Genomic DNA, 17,892 nt, shown 5'->3' with positions numbered 1-17,892 from the left:
TATTCATATATATTCATATACTTCCTTAAACTATTAAAAAGAATTCCTTGTTTTGAGTTTTCTAATACTTTCCTGTTTTCTACTTTTTAATGATTGAGAAAAACTGATTAATGGGATAGAGTGGTGATCCTTCATCTTCTATACATTTTAGGGAAGAAATGCAGGGAAAGAAGACTACTTCTTGACCATCTGGTTTTTTTACTGTTATCTTGACCTCTGCCTGTTGCTATTGTTTATTTTTGCATCTCTGAGGACACTAGCCCACTGCTACATCTTTTAGGACTTTTGCCAAAATTCATTACAAAGACTAATTACTGATGTTTGATTGTGGGTCACCAAGGACTCAGTTCTTTACTACTTAGCTTGAAGTTTACAAATACATCAAATAAAATCTTGATAATGGAAGAGCCTCTTATCTTTTCCAGAGAAGTCATAATGACTTCAAAGCAAGGGGGGGAAATATTTTAACCACATTTTGCTCTCAATCAAGAGAGAGCTACAAAATATTTCTTAGGCATAAAGGGGACCAAAATTCCTGGTCTGAAAATCTTCTCAACATGTTGAAGATGAAAAAAACCAAGGAGTTCTAAGCCTTCTCAAAGCATCAGTCAGTGTAAGTAGAGTGCTGGCTGAGAAACAAGTAAATTTCATACAAACCTTTTCTCATAGATCCTCTTTATCAAAATAGCCTTTTGGACTCATTGTTAAATAACCAGCTGAAGCGATGATTAACTCCCAGAGGGGTAAGTACAGGGGCCATTTCATTTACTTTCATCTTTTGGTTTACTAAAATCAGATGTAATTAATATTTGAATGATTATATAAAGACCCACAGATCTTTCTGACATATTTTTAATGCTGCTTTTTTGTAGTTTACATAAAGAGAATATGCACTGAAGTTATCTCCGCCACACACTCCTTCGGCTCTGTAAAGAAAAACTGCATGTCTACATTAAAATCACTGATATGACAATTTGCATAATAATACTGACAAAGTTAGTTATCCTAGCACTTGCTTGAAGTATAATAGTCTTGGAAAGATGAAAACTACTATCTTAAACTTTGCCTCTTAAAAGCAGCATTAAGGAATGAAATAATGAAAAAATAGTTTGGAACAAGGGCTACCACCTAGAGAGTGCAAGGAAGAGTATGTTAGCATGTAAAACCCTAGGAGCCATTGGAGTGAGAAATGATGGCTGAAGGACGTACGTAAGACCAAAAGAGTATCTTTCCACTTAATTAAAATTATTGTTGTTAGTAGAGTGTGTCCCTTCGGTTCCTAGGAATATCAAATCTATTCAAAAAAAAATCAATGCCATCTCTTCTTTCCAATAACAGTGACAATAAACCTTGGGGTTTAATGTGGAAACTGGGCATACAGGGAGGATGATTCTCCCCAAATCTCTGGAGAAAGTGAATATTTTATGGAACAAATGGCAGCCAACCATGACACAAGCTGATTGATTTTTACCAGGAAATTGAAAAGCATGTTTCTTTCATAGATATTTCAATATTTACATACATTGCAATGTATATATATGTGTGTATATATACATATGCATTGCAGTGTATGTATATATACATACGTATAAGTATATGTGTAAATCAAAGTATGAGAGCTGAGGCAAACTATACAACGACTACTAAGCCAATGCAAGTATTAGAGAGTTTTTAAACTCCTGTTTTAAAATATGAAAATATGCACTGGAGAGACATAAATGAAAAAATTAGGGGGAGAAATCTTTATCTGCTAAAGACAAGAATGAAAGTCTTAAAGGAATATCTTATTGACAGATTCTTTAGGAAAGCAAACTAGCTACCAAGAAAAATACAACTATTTATCTGTTTGATAGCTAAGGCACGGAAGAGATGCCAGTTAATAGTTTGGCCAGCATGGAAGGTAGTAACATAAGCAAAGAGGTGATACTTTCATGGTATGCGTCCTGACTTCATTCATCAGCAAAGCTGCTATGCCAAATGCAAAAAATAAAAATAAAAAAATTTACAAGATGAAACCTAAATATGACAGAAGATAGCTTTGAATAAGTAGCCAAATGATAGGGTATATATGTATTTACACAACAATGTCTCACCGTTGATTACAAATCTAGGATTGCTAGTTTTGACAGCTATCCCAGTAAAGAAGACAACACTTCCGGGCCGGGGCGCCTGAGTGGCTCAGTCAGTTAAGCATCCGACTTCAGCCCAGGGCATGATATTGTGGTTGGTGAGTTTGAGCCCCGCATCAGGCTCTGTGCTGACAGCTCAGAGCTTGGAGCCTGCTTCAGATTCCGTGTCTCCCCTTCTCTCTGCCCCACCCCCACTCACACTCTGTCTCTCTCAAAAATAAATAAACATTAAAACACGTAGGAAAAAAGATAACAGTCCCTGATTTCAACAAACTTACCGTCTCGCCATAAGTGCTGAGATAGAAATAACAATTATTTGCGATGTGAGCACAAATAAGGGCCAATTAACAGACAGAGTTTAGAAGACTTCTCAGTAGAAGTGATGCTCCAAGTGAAAATCACAACCAAGTAGTTGTACCTGGGTAGTTTTGGAGGCCAGGAAGTATAGACAAAGAGTAGGAGGAGAGAAAGTTGGGGAGTGGAGGGTTCAGATAGGTAATCAAAGTAAAGTGCTTATCACAAGACCTATCACATAGTAAATACTCAGTAAATATAATATATTCTTACAATAAGGACTGTGGAGTAGAAAGAAGATGAGTTACACAGGGCATAACCCCACTTAGGATTTTGTGGTCTTGAGTTCATGTCACATGAATTATATGCAGGAGTACAAAAAATAATAGCTGACGTACATAAAGCTCATACCGTGCATCAGATTTTATTATAAATGTATTATCTCTTCTAATCATTTTAACTATATATGGTAGATACTCTTTTTTTAAGTTTATTTGTTTATTTTTGAGAGACAGAGCAACCAGGCAAGTGGCAGAGAGACACAGAGGATCCCAAGCAGATTCCACACTGTCAGCTCAGAGCCCAACATGAGGCTCGAACTCATGAACTGTGAGATCATGACCTGAGCCAAAATTAAGAGCTGGTTGCTTAACCATCTGAGCTGTCTAGGTCCCCCTATGATAGATACTCTTCTTATCTCCATTTTATAAAGAACTGAACACCTGAGAAGCTGGGAAATTTGTCCAAGGCCCTACAGACATGGACAGGAAAGGCACATATTGAATGACAGAGAGATCGCTACAGAAGGTGCGCTCTTAATTAGCCTGATGCTGCCACTACAGCCAAGGAAGAGAGTAAAGACAGATGTGTGGGGAGTATATTTAGTATTTTATTTTATTTCTTTAATCTTTATTTATTTTTGAGAGACAGAGGGACAGAGCACAAGCAGAGGAGGGACAGAGAGAGAGGGAGACACAGAATCTGAAGCAGGCTCCAGGCTCCGAGTTGTCAGCACAGGGTTCGACGCGGGGCTCCAACTCACGAACCGTGAGATCATGACCTGAGCCAACGTGGGAGACTTAACCGACTGAGCCACCCAGGCGCCCTAGTATTTAAATTTGATTTTGAACTTAGTGATGATGATAACAAGGTATTAGAGTGTTTGCCATCCTTAACTAAGCAGGCCAAACTATGCTCTTTTTTCCCCAGCTGTATATCATTGGGCCAAACGTCTCTTCACATGTAGAAAATAAACTGCGCATTAAAAGACTCTCTGTATCATGTATCCAGTGGACGCTGAGTGTAAGTTTTATACTACCAGAGAAACATACGAGTCCGAGGAGGGATCCAACAAAGTGTAATATGCATGTTAAAACACAAAGCGAAACATAAACATATGCTCGGTTTTTGTGCCACAATCAAAAATACAAGCCACGGAGGGATCGGCAATGCCCGATGGAGCCCAGATCGGTTGTTACGAATTTACATCCTAGCGTGAGCAAATCTTCAAGACAAGACAGAAAACAATTCTTAAACATAAATATTCACTTCTGAAATAAAGAAGAAATGTTAGATATAAGAAGAAATCATAATTTTGCTGACCCACAATGTGGGTCCTCTCTAATTACATGAGAGAATCCATTCTTGGCTATAGATTTAAAACTGTGAAGGAAAGAAGGAAAATGAGAGGGAAGAATTTTTTTCAAATATGTTTCAAAATCTATCTTACGCCTGACAATATTATAAAATAAAGAATTGCAGAGCCAGAGTATTAGCAATATCAATTACTAATTTATAGAGGAAACCACATGTTAATTAGTATGCTGCCTCTAATAGTCACTGTTTATTCCCATCGAGCTTTGCTCCCACTCTATTCAAATAAAATATCTCCAAATTGTAGATGAAAGTGAATGAAACTCGGTACTCAGGGATGAGAAATCACACAGTAACAATTTTCATCCTATTGGGCCTGACAGATGACCCTCAACTTCAGATTCCCATTTTTATGTTTCTATTTCTCACTTACATACTGAGTGTAACTGGGAATCTGACCATCATATCCCTCACTTTAGTAGACTCTCACCTCAAAACACCCATGTACTTTTTCCTACAGAACTTTGCTTTCTTAGAAATTTCATTTACATCTGCTTGTATCCCTAGATATTTATACAACATAGCAACAGGTGACAGGTCAATTACATATAACATTTGTGTTGTTCAAGTGTTTTTTACTGACGTCTTTGGAGTAACAGAATTTTTTCTCTTGGCCGCCATGTCCTATGACCGCTATGTGGCCATCTGCAAACCCCTGCATTATGTAACCATCATGAACAACAGAGTCTGCAAGAGGCTCGTCCTCTGCTGTTGGACGGCCGGCTTGTTGATCATACTCCCACCACTGACTCTGTTCCTCAATTTGAAATTCTGTGATTCAAATGTCATTGATTATTTTTTCTGTGATGCATCTCCAATCTTGAAGATTTCCTGTTCAGACACATGGCTCATAGAGCAGTTGGTTATTGTCTGTGCTGTGCTGACCTTCATTCTGACACTCGTGTGTGTTCTTCTATCTTACATTTCTATCATCAAGACCATTCTACAATTCCCCTCTACCCAACAAAGGAAAAGAGCCTTTTCCACCTGTTCTTCTCACATGACTGTGGTTTCCATCACTTATGGAAGTTGTATCTTCATCTATGTCAATCCTTCAGCAAAGGAATCGGTGACTATTAATAAGGGTGTGGCAGTCCTAATGTCGTCCATAGCTCCCATGTTGAACCCATTCATTTATACTCTGAGAAACAAGCAAGTGAGACAAGCCTTCAGTGAGTCCTTCAAAAAAATTGCATTGGTATCAAAAAGGAAGAGAATATGCCAGCCGAGAAATGAAATAACAAGATAAGCATAAACCATTAAGCTCTAAATCTATTTGTCTCTGTTTTTCTAAGTTTTAAGGGTTTTTTTTTCAAGTTTGTGTTGAAATTCAAGTTAGATAACATACAGTGTAGTATTGATTTAAGGAGTAGAATTTGGGACTCATCACTTACATACAACACCCACTGCTCATCACAAGTGCCCTCCTTAATACTTATCCCCTATTTAGCCCATCCCCCCACCCTCTTCCCCTCCAGCAAACCTCAGTTTATTCTCTATAGTTAAGACTCTCTTATGGTTTGCCCCTCTCTTTGCTTTTATCGTATTTTTCCATTCCTTCCCCTATGTCCACGTGTTTTGTTCCTTAAAATCCACATGTGAGTGAAATCATATAGTGTTTGTCTCTCTCTGACCTACTTATTTCACTTAGCATAATACACTCAAGTAATTTGATCTCTATTTAGGTTAGCTTTCTCAAATACATAATGCACCCAAAATTACTACCTTTCATCACATGAATATACTGTTTTAACTTCCTGAACCTCAAACAAACTCCTTTCAGGGCAAGATCCCAATCAGATAACATGATAATAATTTTTCATTAAATGTAAGCCTCACTTTCCTTCTAATCTCACAAAATTGAAATTTAGAAAAATACAAGGAATGCAAACCAAATAAGGAAATATGTAGCTTGTCTTATGTTTTCTTGGACTTATAAAAATTAATTGATTTTATGTGTTCTCCCAATCTTCCAATCTAAATGTTGCTGAAAACTTTAATTCATTACATTAAAATTATTGAGTACCTAGTTCTTGCCAGGCCAAGTTCTAGGCAGGAATTTTTAATTGGTGATATCTCTGAATATATTTAGCTCACTAATAATCCTATATTACTAATTTAAAGCATCAATGGGAGGTGGTGGGCAGTGGGATGGTTTAAACAAGTGATATGTATTGGGAGAGTACTGGCTGTTATGAGTCCTGGGTGTTGTATATCAGTGATGAATCACTAAATTCTACACCTGAAACTAAGATTACACCATAAGATAAATAACAGGAATTTATTATTTTTTTCTAACAGGAATTAAGTTAAAAACTTGAAAGAGTAAAAAAGTACTATTGGCAAAAAAAATAATATGATGTAATTGAAAAGTAAAGAAAACTAAAATAAATACACATCCAAATAAAAGTGATTTTTGTTGTTGAAAGAAATCTATTTATTAATATTATTTTTTTACAAATAGTTTATTGTCAAGTTGGTTTCCATATAACACCCAGTGCTCATCCTCAAAAGTGCCCTCCTCCATGCCAATCTCCCCCCTCTCCCCCACATCCATCAGTCCTCAGTTTGTTTCTCAGCATTCAAGAGTCTCTCATGGTTTGCCTCTCTCCCTTTCCCCCACCATTTCCCCCCTTCTTCTCCCCCATGGTCCTCTGTTAAGTTCCTCCTAATCCTCCTCTACATAGAAACATACAATATTTGTCCTTCTCTGCCTNTTTGACTTCTTCTTTGCCAATTCTGAAGCGTTTGATTTCTTTTTGTTGTCTGATGGCTGATGCTAGGACTACGAGCACTATGTTAAACAGCAGTGGTGAGAGTGGACATCCCTGTCGTGTTCCTGATCTCAGGGGGAAAGTTCTCAGTTTTTCCCTGTTGAGGATGATGTTAGCAAAGGCCTTCTCATAGATGGCTTTTATGATGTTTAAGTAAGTTCCTCCTATCCCGACTTTCTCGAGGGTCTTTATTAAGAAGGGATGCTGTATTTTGTCAAATGCTTTTTCTGCATCTATTGACAGGATCATATGGTTTTTATCTTTTCTTTTATTGATGTGATGTATCACATTGATTGATTTGCGAATGTTGAACCAGCCCTGTAACCCAGGAATGAATCCCACTTGATCTTGGTGGATGATTCTTTTTATATGCTGCTGGATTCGATTTGCAAGGATCTTGTTGAGGATTTTTGCATCCGTATTCATCAAGGATATTGGCCTGTAGTTCTCTTTTTTTGCTGGATCTCTGTCTGGCTTGGGAATCAGAGTGATGCTGGCTTCATAAAATGAGTCCGGGAGTTTTCCTTCGATTTCTATTTTTTGGAATAGCTTGAGAAGAATTGGGATTAATTCTGTTTTAAATGTCTGGTAGAATTCCCCAGGGAAGCCATCAGCTCCAGGGCTCTAATTTGTTGGGAGATTTTTGATAACTGATTCAATTTCTTCACTAGTTATGGGTCTATTCAGATATTCTATCTCTTCCCGTGTGAAGTTTGGTAGTGAGTGTGCATTTAGGAATTTGTCCATTTCTTCTAAATTGTCCAATTTGTTGGCATATAATTTTTCAGAGTATTCACTGATCATTGCTTGTATTTCTGAGGCGTTGGTTGTAATAGGTCCATTTTCATTCATGATTTTGTCTATTTGGGTGCCCTCTCTTCTCTTTTTGAGAAGCCTGGCTAGAGGTTTGTCAATTTTGTTTATATTTTCAAAAAACCAACTCTTGGTTTCATTGATCTGTTCAATTATTTCTTTGGTTTCTATGTTGTTTATTTCTGCTCTGATTTTTACTATTTCTCTTCTTCTACTGGGTTTGGGCTGCTCCTGTTGCTCTGCCTCTAATTCCTTTAGGTGACCGGTTAGATTTTGCCCTTGTGCTTTTTCTAATGTCTTGATATAGGCCTGGAGAGCAATGTACTTTCCTCTTAGGACTGCCTTTGCCACATCCCATATAGTTTGGATTGTTGTATTTTCATTTTCTATTGTTTCTATATATTTTTAAATTTCTTCTCTAATTGCTTGATTGACCCATTCATTCTTTAGTAGTGGGTTTTTTAACCTCCATGTTTTTGGAGGTTTTCCAGACTTCTTCCTGTGATTGATTTCAAGTTTCAAAGCATTATGATCTGAAAGTATGCATGGTATGATCTCAATTCTTTTATATTTATTGAGGGCTGCTTTATGTCCCAGTATGTGACCCCTCTTGGAGAATGTGCCATGCATACTTGAGAAGAAAGTGAATTCCCTGGCCTCAGGATATAGAGTTCTAAATATATCTTTCAGATCCATCTGGTCCAATGTGTCTTTCAAGTCCATTGTTTCTTTAGTGATTTTCTGTCTGGTTGATCTATCCATTGCTGTAAGCGGAGTATTACAGTCCCCTACTATTAGCACATTCTTACCTATAAGATTGTTTCTGTTTCTGATTAATTGTTTTAAATATTTAGGTGCTCCCATATTCGGTGCATAGACATTTATAATTGTTAGTTCTTCCTAATTATAGAACCTGAGTTTATTATATAATGACCTTTTTCATCCCTGTTATTGTCTTTAATTTAAAGTCCAGTTTGTCTGATATAAGTATAGCTACTTCAGCTTTCTTTTGACTTCCTGTAGCATGATAGATATTTATCCATCTTCTTATTTTTAATCTTCCAGTCTAAAATGCGTTTCTTGTAGACAGCAAATAGATGGATTTTGTTTTCTTATCATTTTGCTACCCTATGTCTTTTGATTGGAGCATTCAGCCCATTTACATTCAGTGTTATTATTGAAATATGTGTCATTACGACACAATAGAGTCATTGTGTCGTTTGTGGGATTCTTGCTTGTGGTGGTGTCTCTGGTATCTTGTGTTCCTTGCAACACTTCCCACAGAGAGTCCCCCTCAGGATTTCTTGTAGGGCTGGTTTAGTGGTGACACATTCTTTCAATTTTTGTTTATTTGGAAAGACTTTTATCTCTCCTTCTATTCTGAATGACAGGCTTACTGGATAGAGGATTCTTGGCTGCATATTTTTCCGTTCATCACATTGAAGATCTCCTGCCATTCCTTTCTGGCCTGCCAAGTTTCATTACATAGGTCTGTCACCACTCTGATAGGTTTCCCTTTGTATGTTAGGGCCCTTTTCTCGCTAGCTGCTTTCAAAATTCTTTCTTTGTCCTTATATTTTGCCAGTTTCACTATTTTATGTCGTGCAGATAATCGATTCAAGTTACGTCTGAAGGGAGTTCTCTGTGCGTCCTGAATTTCAGCTTCTACTTCCCTCGTCAGGTTGGGGAAGTTCTCTGCTATAATTTGTTCCAGGACTCCTTCAGCACTTTTCCCTCTCTCTTCCTCTTCTGGAATTCCTATGATATGGATATTGTTCCATTTGATTGTATCGCTGAGCTCTCAAACTCTTCTTTCATGTTCCTGGATCAGTTTATCTCCCTTTTTCTCAGTTTCTTCTTTTTCCTTAATAGTGTCTTCTAAATCACTTATTCTCCTTTCTGCCTCCTCAATCTGCGCATTGGAAGCCTCCAGTTTATTATGTATCTCATTTATCCAATTTTTAAATTCACCATAACTATTTTTAAGCTCCATATCGTTTGTAGCCATATTTTCTCTGATGACCTCCATGCTTTTTTCAAGCCCAGCGATTAATTTTATGATTATTGTTCTAAATTCTTGTTCAGTTTTGTTGCTTATATCTGTTTTGAGCAGTTCTCTAGCTGTCATTTCTTCCTGAAGTTTCTTTGGAGGAGAGTTCTTCCGTTTCGTCATTTTGGTTAGCTTTCTATCTCTTGTTACTTTTAAAAGCTTGTTGTACACACGGCCCCTGCGAGTTCAGCTGTGTTAGAGAGGGCTCTTTTGACTGTTCAGGGCCTGTCTGTTCCGGAAGTGTTCTTTGGATGGTGTCTCTTGGTTTCTCTTGTTGAGCATTTAGTTATTTTGTTTCCCTACTGGCAGTGGTATTTTGGACTCTCCACCATGTGTAGTTTGGCTTGTTTCTTGAGGCAGCCCTCAAAAAAGAAAACAGACAACCACAGAGGGAACACAGGTACACAAACACATAGACAAAACCAATAAACAGGCAAACCCAGGCTCAGGTAAAAACAGCTACAACAACAACAAAACAGCTATCTGGAGGGGATGGGCATGGTTTGGTGTAGGCAGGCCTAGCCTCCACTGTGTCTGCAGGCTGCTCCCTGAGGCCCCGCCTTGGTGGTTGTGGGGAGAAGAATGGCATCCCCCCAGTGCCTTCTCAACCGAGCATTGCAAATCACATATTTGGGTCCGATCTCCCTGTGCTGAGGGTGTAGCCAAGGTGGGCTGAGTTCTATGCCCCACACCCCGCCTGTTTCCAGGTCCCAATCTGGGGGCTTTGTTATACAGCCCTGAACAATCCCTCTGGTCGCTGCTTCCCTGTTGCCTGGGGGTTGAGTGGGGGTTGGGGGAAGTGTAGCAGCCTCAGATCCGCCGGGGTCAAGCAGGGATACAACCCGAGTGCATTTGGAGAACGTAGCAACTTCAGGTCCATAGAGTCCCCGTCGCTCTAGCGCGCTGCCGCTGCTTCAGCGGGACGCTTTCGTGCGCGCAGCTACCGCTTTACCGGGCGCAGGGACCACTTCACCGGGTCGCCATGGCCGCCGCCACTGCCGCTTGAGCAGGCAGCTGTTGCGCGCACCGCTGCCGCTTCATCAGGCGCCGGGACCACCTCCGCAGGCGTTGCTGCCGGCTCACCGGGCTGGTGCCGGGCGCACAGCAGTTCAGGTTTTCCTGGCGCCTTCTGGGACCAGGGCTCCTAGTTTAGAGTCAGCACCCCAGCCAGAGGTAAAAAAAAAACACTGTCTTTCCAAGCGGAGGTTTTTTTCTCTTCTCCAAGGACGGTTCTATGAGCAATCTCCGCTTTTCTTTCCTTTCCCCTGGACTCGCGGCAGCTCACCACCACTCGCCGGTTTCTCACTCACCGCAGCTGCACGCAAGCTGGTTCCCTCCCCTCCCTCCATGTCTCTGGGTCCCGTCCCGCTTGTATCTTCCCCAGTTCGCACTCACACACTTAGGAGGTTTCCTTCCCAGTGTCCTCTGTCTCTTTCTCTTCCCAAACTCCTGTGGCTGACTTCAGGCCTTCTCTGTTTGAGAGATGGGTGCAGGCGAAATGTGTGGAGCGCCTTACTTCTCTGCCATCTTATCTCCAACCCCAAATAAATGTGTTTTAAATGGAAGTAGAATTTGTTATCCAGGACCCTGGAGTTTATTTATAAATACACAAATGCGCACGTGCATGCACACACACACACACACACACACACACACACATAAAATTCTGAAATATTAAAAGTAAAACATTCATAGATTATACAGAATATCTAATATCCGAATTGTGAGAACAGCTCTTCTCTAAAAGGATATGAAACTATAAGCGCAATGTCAAAATGTTAATTGCAGTTGAGGGACTAAAGAAAAATACTCAATTGCTTAAATACAATATGAATATCAAACTCAAAATGCAGCTAAATTAACCAGTAAGTTTAGCATATCATGGAAATAGAATTTCATAAGAAATCCAGAAAACAAACCATCAATATACCTGGAAATCAAAGATAGTTGAAAAGGAAGTCCAAATGAAAAGTTATAATTAAAATAATAGTTAATATTTTATGAAGTAAATGGCATATAGTTTAGAAGACCAGAAAATATACATCAAATTTTCTTAAAAGAACTCTACTAAGTAAATTTTCCTGTTAATAAGTTTTCTGCTGGCTTTCTGGCATCCAGGCCTAATGGCATCCTTTTGGATTCTCTCCTGGTATCTCTAGGATAAAGCACTTGCAGTTGCCTCTCTTTAAAAAAAAAAAAAAGTAAAAAAAGCTTTATCCCTTATTCTTCCCTTCTACTTCCATTTTTCATTTAGGTCTCCATTAAATGTCTTCCACTTACAAGCTGTTTCTTTCTCTCCCACCACACAAACATACAAACCAAGCCTAGAGAGAAACTGTTTACCCTACCTGCTGCTTCGACCTAAACTTTCTCTTATAGCACCAACTTCACTAAAATTGTGTTTATATTGTGTACCTAAAATCACCTATAAAGGCAGACACTTTATTTTTATGCACACTTTACTATATATAAAACCTAGTAAATAAATGATATTGAATACATTATGTTCAAATATATACTGAATGAAAAAGCCTCACAACTACTGAAAAAAACTATTACTTCTTGAAAAGAATTGTTAATTTCTGGCATAAAAAAATCAAATAGTTAAAATATGCTATGCATTTTTAAGGGACTTTAAAACAAGATTTAACTACCTTGCTACATTTGATTTCTATTTTAAGACATGACAAAAATTAACAAAAGTTTTTGTTTGCTGGGAGATCAATTTAGGCTAACTTTATCTAAACCTATAATATTATCTATCATCTATATATGAATTTACTTTAATACACACACATATTTTTTTTTCAATGGATAATCTTCCAAAGAGCACTGGAGCTGGTTTTTAATCTTTTTTTCATAGATTGGTAAGTTGGGATTTGAGATATAGAGTTGAAGCCAGGGTTTGTTCCTTTTTCATGTTATTACAGGTCTGTAACTTCTATGTTTTGTCACCATTCTTCATTGTACACATAATAATCAAAATTACATCAAGGAACAGCTCAAGAAAATTAATTTATCTAAAACAGCTGATGTTTAGATCAAGAAAGTGGAAGAAAGTCTAAACAAATACAGGCTGATAATTTTATAATTGGATAGAATTACTCAAAAGCAAAAATATCATTAGTTGATATAATTTATGATGCTAAAAATTACCATTACTTATTGAAATCCATTATTTTGATTCATTATTACAATCCATTACTTATTTTATCCATTATCTTGCAAAAATGTATAATTTTTAAAATATATAATTGAATAAAGAAAAGCTAATAGTCTAATATATAGTAATAAAGAAGAGGCAAATATCCCTTTGCAATAAAATGCAATTCAGAGACTTCCAGGGAAGATGGCAGAGTAGGAGGATCCTAAGCTCACCTCACCCCATGGACACACTTAGATAAAGCCACATCAGAACAAATAACCCAGAAAATGACCTGAACACTGGCAGAACAGACTCTCCAGTGCTAATGGTAGGGAAAAGGCCATATCAAAAATGGAAGGAAGGGAAGATATTCAGTCAGGAACCAAACCAACCACAAGACTGTGGGAGGGAGGGACCTACAAGCTTATAGAAGGGACAGGACAGACCCCACACCATGTATCCCATGCATGGGGGACCCATATTGGGAAGATGAGTCCCCATAACATTTGGCTTTGAAAATCAGAGGGTTATAACTTCATGAGTTTTTATAATCAATGGAGCTTACCACTTGGAACCAATAAGCAGCCTTGGCTCTGGGAGAGCAGGACGGCAATAGGAAACTGAGTCTCTGCCATTAAAAAGACAGAATAACAAACAGCCCCGCTGAGATACAGCATAAAAGAAGCAGTTTCAAAAATGCCTGGGGTAATGTGCAAAGGAGATTTAATTACTAATCTTGGAATATGTGCTGGAAGGGCAGGGATCTTTAGGAGTCTTTTCCAAAAACAAGAGTAGGCAGGCATCATATCCCTTGCCCACCTACCACAGGCAACTGCAGAAACCAGTGCAAACACTCTGTACTAGCTTGCTAACAGCATGCCTCAACCTTAATTTTCCCTACAATCTGCCCCTTCCAACATGACCTTGGCAAGAGTTCAACAAAGCAGATCTAGGCCTGCTCCCACAGCAGACCAACATAAACCTTGCTAACACCATGTGCCACACCCTTGCATTCTCCTGCAGACCAAGAGTCCATCCAAAGTGAACCCACAAGTGTGACATTGTGCAAGTAGCTCCAATAGCTCCATTACCACTCTAAAGTGACTCCTCCCAGGGAAGAAGGGAAGATAACCACACACACCAGTCCAAGTGTGGCCCCATCAGAGGGTTAGGAGTAGACATCTGGTCTGACTGCAGGCCAAGCCCACCAATGAAAGCCCCTCAGGGGACAGCACAGGGAGAGCACCCTGCAGTTTGGTGTGACCACAACTCTGGCAAATGCTTGGTCCAACCCAACTAAAGCCTGAAGTGGCCACAGACTGGCACATTAACAATACAGGGACCAAACCTTGCCCACAGCAGACAAAGTGAGCCATTTCGGATGACTAGAGTGAAGGTACATGTGGCTCAGTCAGAACAATAGGGCACACACAATACACACAGGACACACCTCTGAAGTGCCAGGTTTTGGTGAACAGGGGACACTGCACTGAAAGGTTTTACAGGGCCTCTTCTCCATAAGGCCACTACTTTCATGAACAGAAGATGCAGCTAACTTTCCTAACACATGGAAACAGACTCAGAGAGTTAAACACATGAGGATACAGAGAATATGTCCCAAATGAAAGAACAGGACAAAATCACAGCAAGAAAGCTAAATGAAATAGAGATAAACAATATGTTGATAGGGAAATTAAAGTAGTGGTATCTACTCACTGAACTTGAAAAAAGAGTGAAGGACCTCAATGAGACCCTCAACAAAAAAATAGAAAATATAAAACCTCAAGAGAAATAAAAATAATTTAAAAATGAGAATATATCAAGGGAAATCAGTAACTCTATCAAGCATAATAACATTCACATTATAGGAATCCCAAAAGGAAAAGAGAGAGAAAAAAGAGGGCAAAAAAATTACTTGAAGAATAAAAGATGAAACCTTCCCATATCTGAGGAAGGAAACAGAAATCCAGAAGGCACAGAGAACATGCCCCCCCCCAAAAAAAAAATCAGTACAAAGACACATACTAAGAAAAAAGGCAAAAAGTTGTGATAAAGAAAGAATTTTAAAAGCAACAAGAGAAAAGAAAGAGTTACATACAAGGGAAACCCCATAAGGCTGTCACTTGATTTTTCAGCAGAAACTTTGCAGACCAGAAGAGAGTGACATGATGTATTCAAAGTGCTGAAAGGAAAAAAACAAAAAAACAAAACAAAAAAAACCCCTGCAACCAATAATACTCTATCCAGCAAGGCTATCTTTCAGAATACAAGATAAGAGTTTCTCAAACAAAACTTAAAGGAATTCATCACAGTTTTAAAAGAAATGTGAAAGGGATTCTTTAAATGCAAAAGAAAGACCATAAGCAGGAGTTTAAAAAAAAAAACAACTAAGAAGCACAAAAACAATAATTTTAAGGTATATCTATAAAGATCAGTCAAAGGATTCACAAAAAAAAAAGTATGCAAAGTATGAAACTATATACATAAAATAGAGGGGTTGGAGAAGGTGTAAACATTTAGTGCTCTTAGAATAGGTTCAAACTTAAAGCGACCCTCAACTTAATATAGACTGCTATATGCATAAAATGTTGCATATAAACCTAATGGCAACCTCAAAATTAAAAGCCAGTAATAGACAGGCAAAAAATTAGAAGAAAGGAATCCAAATATATCACTAAAGAAAGCCATCAAACCCCAAGAGAAGAGGGCAAGAGAAGAAAGGAAGAGAGGAGAACTATATAACAAATGTAAAACAAGTAAAAAAAAATGGCAAGAAGTACATACCTATCAATAATTGCTTTGAATGTAAAAAGACTATATGCTCAGGTCAAAAAGCCTGGTTAAAAAAGCAAAGCTCATCTACAGCTGCCCATAAGAGACTCATTTCAGACCTAAAAACAAGCAAACTGAAAATGAAGGGAGGGAGAAATATTTGTCATGAAATGGAAGTGAAAATAAAGCGGGGGTAGCAATACTTTTATCAGAAAAAAAATGAACTTTAAAACAAAGACGATAACAAAAGACAAAGAAGGAAACTATACAATCATAAATGGGATGATACAACAGGAAAATATAGTAACTGTACCTATTTATGCACCCAACATCAGAGAACCCAAATACATAAAACCATTAATAACAAACATAAAAGGAATAATCAATAATAATATAATAATAGGGGACTTTAACACCCTCTTTACATCAACGGACAGATAATCCAAACAGATAATAAGGCAACAGTGACTTTAAATGACATATTGGACCAGATGGATTAACAGATATACAGAAATATTCCACCCTAAAACAGCAGAATATACATTCTTTTGGAGCATGTGGAACATTCTCCAAAATATATCACACTTAAGGCCACAAAACAAGTACCAACAAATTCAAAAGATCAAAGTCATACCATGCAACCTTTTCAATTACAACACTATGAAAATAGAAATCAACCACAAGAAAAAAATCTTGAACGACCACAAAGGCCTGGAGGTTAAATAACATGCTACTAAATAATGAATGAGTCAACCAAGAAATGAGTAATATAGGATTATTAGTGAGATAAATACAATTAGGGATATTACCAATTAAAAATTCCTGCCTAGAATTTGGCCTTCCAAGAACTAGGTACTCAATAAATTTTAATTTAATCAATTAAAGTTTTCAGCAACATTTAGATTGGAAGATTGAGAAAACACTTAAAATCAATTATTTTTTACAAGTACAAGAAAATGTAAGATAAGGTATGTATTTCCTTGTTTGGTTTGCATTTGTTGTATTTTTCTAAATTTCAATTTTGTTTGTGAGATTAGAAGTAAAATCAGGCTTACATTTAATAGAAAATTATTATTGTGTTATCTGATTGGGATCTTGCCCTGAAAGGGGCTTGTTTGAGAGGCAGGAGATTAAAGGAGTAAATTCATGTGATGAAATGTATTAATTTTGAGTGCATTATGTGTTTGAGAAAGTTAACCTAAATAGAAATCAGATTACTAGAGTGTATTATGCTAAGTGAATAAAGAGGTCAGAGAAAGATAAATACCATACGACTTCACTCATATGTGGAATTTAAGAAACAAAACAGATGGACATAGGGGAAGGGAAGGAAAACTAAGATAAGATAAAAGCAGAGGAGGCAAATCATAAGAGAGTCTTAACTATAGAGAACAAATAGGTTTGCTGGAGGGGAGGTGGGTGGGGGGATGGACTAAATGGAGAATGGGTATTAAGGAGGGCACTTGTGATGAGCAGGGGGTGTTGTATGTAAATGATGAATCCCTAACTTCTACTCCTTAAATCAATACTACACTGTATGTTAACTAATTTGTGTATGTTAACTAACTTGAATCTCACGCGAGATCAAACCATGTGTCAAGCTCTGTGTTGACTGCATGGAGCCTGCTTGGAATTCTCTCTCTCCCTCTCTCTCTGTCCCTCCCCAGCTCATGCACACATATGCTTTTTCTCTCTCAAAATAATAAAACTTTTATTTTTTAATTTTATTTTTATTTATTCTTTAAAATGTTACTTATTTTTGAGAGAGAGAGAGAGAGAGATAATAGCACAAGTGGGGAAGGGACAGAGAGAGAGGGGGCCAGTGGATCCAAACCACATTCCATGCTTGCAGCAGCAAGCCCCACGTGGCTCAAATCCATGAGCAGTAAGATCATGACCTGAGCCAAGTCAGATGCTCAACTGACTGAGCCACCCAGGCGCCCCTCAAAATAATTTGAAAAAAAATCTAATCTATCATCTCTTAATTGTTTTTCTTTGTAATTCTTTACTGGTTTTATTTTTTTCTCTTTTGTATGTCTATGTTTGGTTTAAGTGAATTTTTTTAATGTTCTGATTTTATCTCGTATATGAGATTCCTTTTGCTGCTTAACAAATAACACAGTTAACGGCTTGAAACAACACAAATTTATTAAGCATTCTTTAGGTTAAGCCAACATTATGGGGCGCCCGGGTGGCTCAGTCGGTTGAGAGCATCTGACTTCGGCTCAGGTCATGATCTCACAGTTCGTGGGTTCCAGCCCC

At 38.0% G+C, this 17,892-nt stretch overlaps 1 protein-coding gene across 1 annotated transcript; it reads left to right on the top strand.

The window, feature by feature from the left end:
* The first annotated feature begins 4,353 nt into the window (after positions 1–4,353).
* LOC144237198 (olfactory receptor 6C2-like) lies at positions 4,354–5,325 on the top strand. Its single transcript, XM_077770875.1, has one exon. It carries the CDS (start codon positions 4,354–4,356, stop codon positions 5,323–5,325), a length of 972 nt encoding a protein of 323 aa, XP_077627001.1.
* Positions 5,326–17,892: the final 12,567 nt, after the last annotated feature.

The sequence above is a fragment of the Crocuta crocuta genome, unplaced genomic scaffold (genome assembly GCF_008692635.1).
Source record: "Crocuta crocuta isolate KB4526 unplaced genomic scaffold, BGI_CrCroc_1.0 scaffold1280, whole genome shotgun sequence".
Taxonomy (NCBI): Eukaryota; Metazoa; Chordata; class Mammalia; order Carnivora; family Hyaenidae; genus Crocuta; species Crocuta crocuta.
Note: the sequence above shows the minus strand (reverse complement) of the source record. Positions and strands in the feature narration are given on the sequence as shown.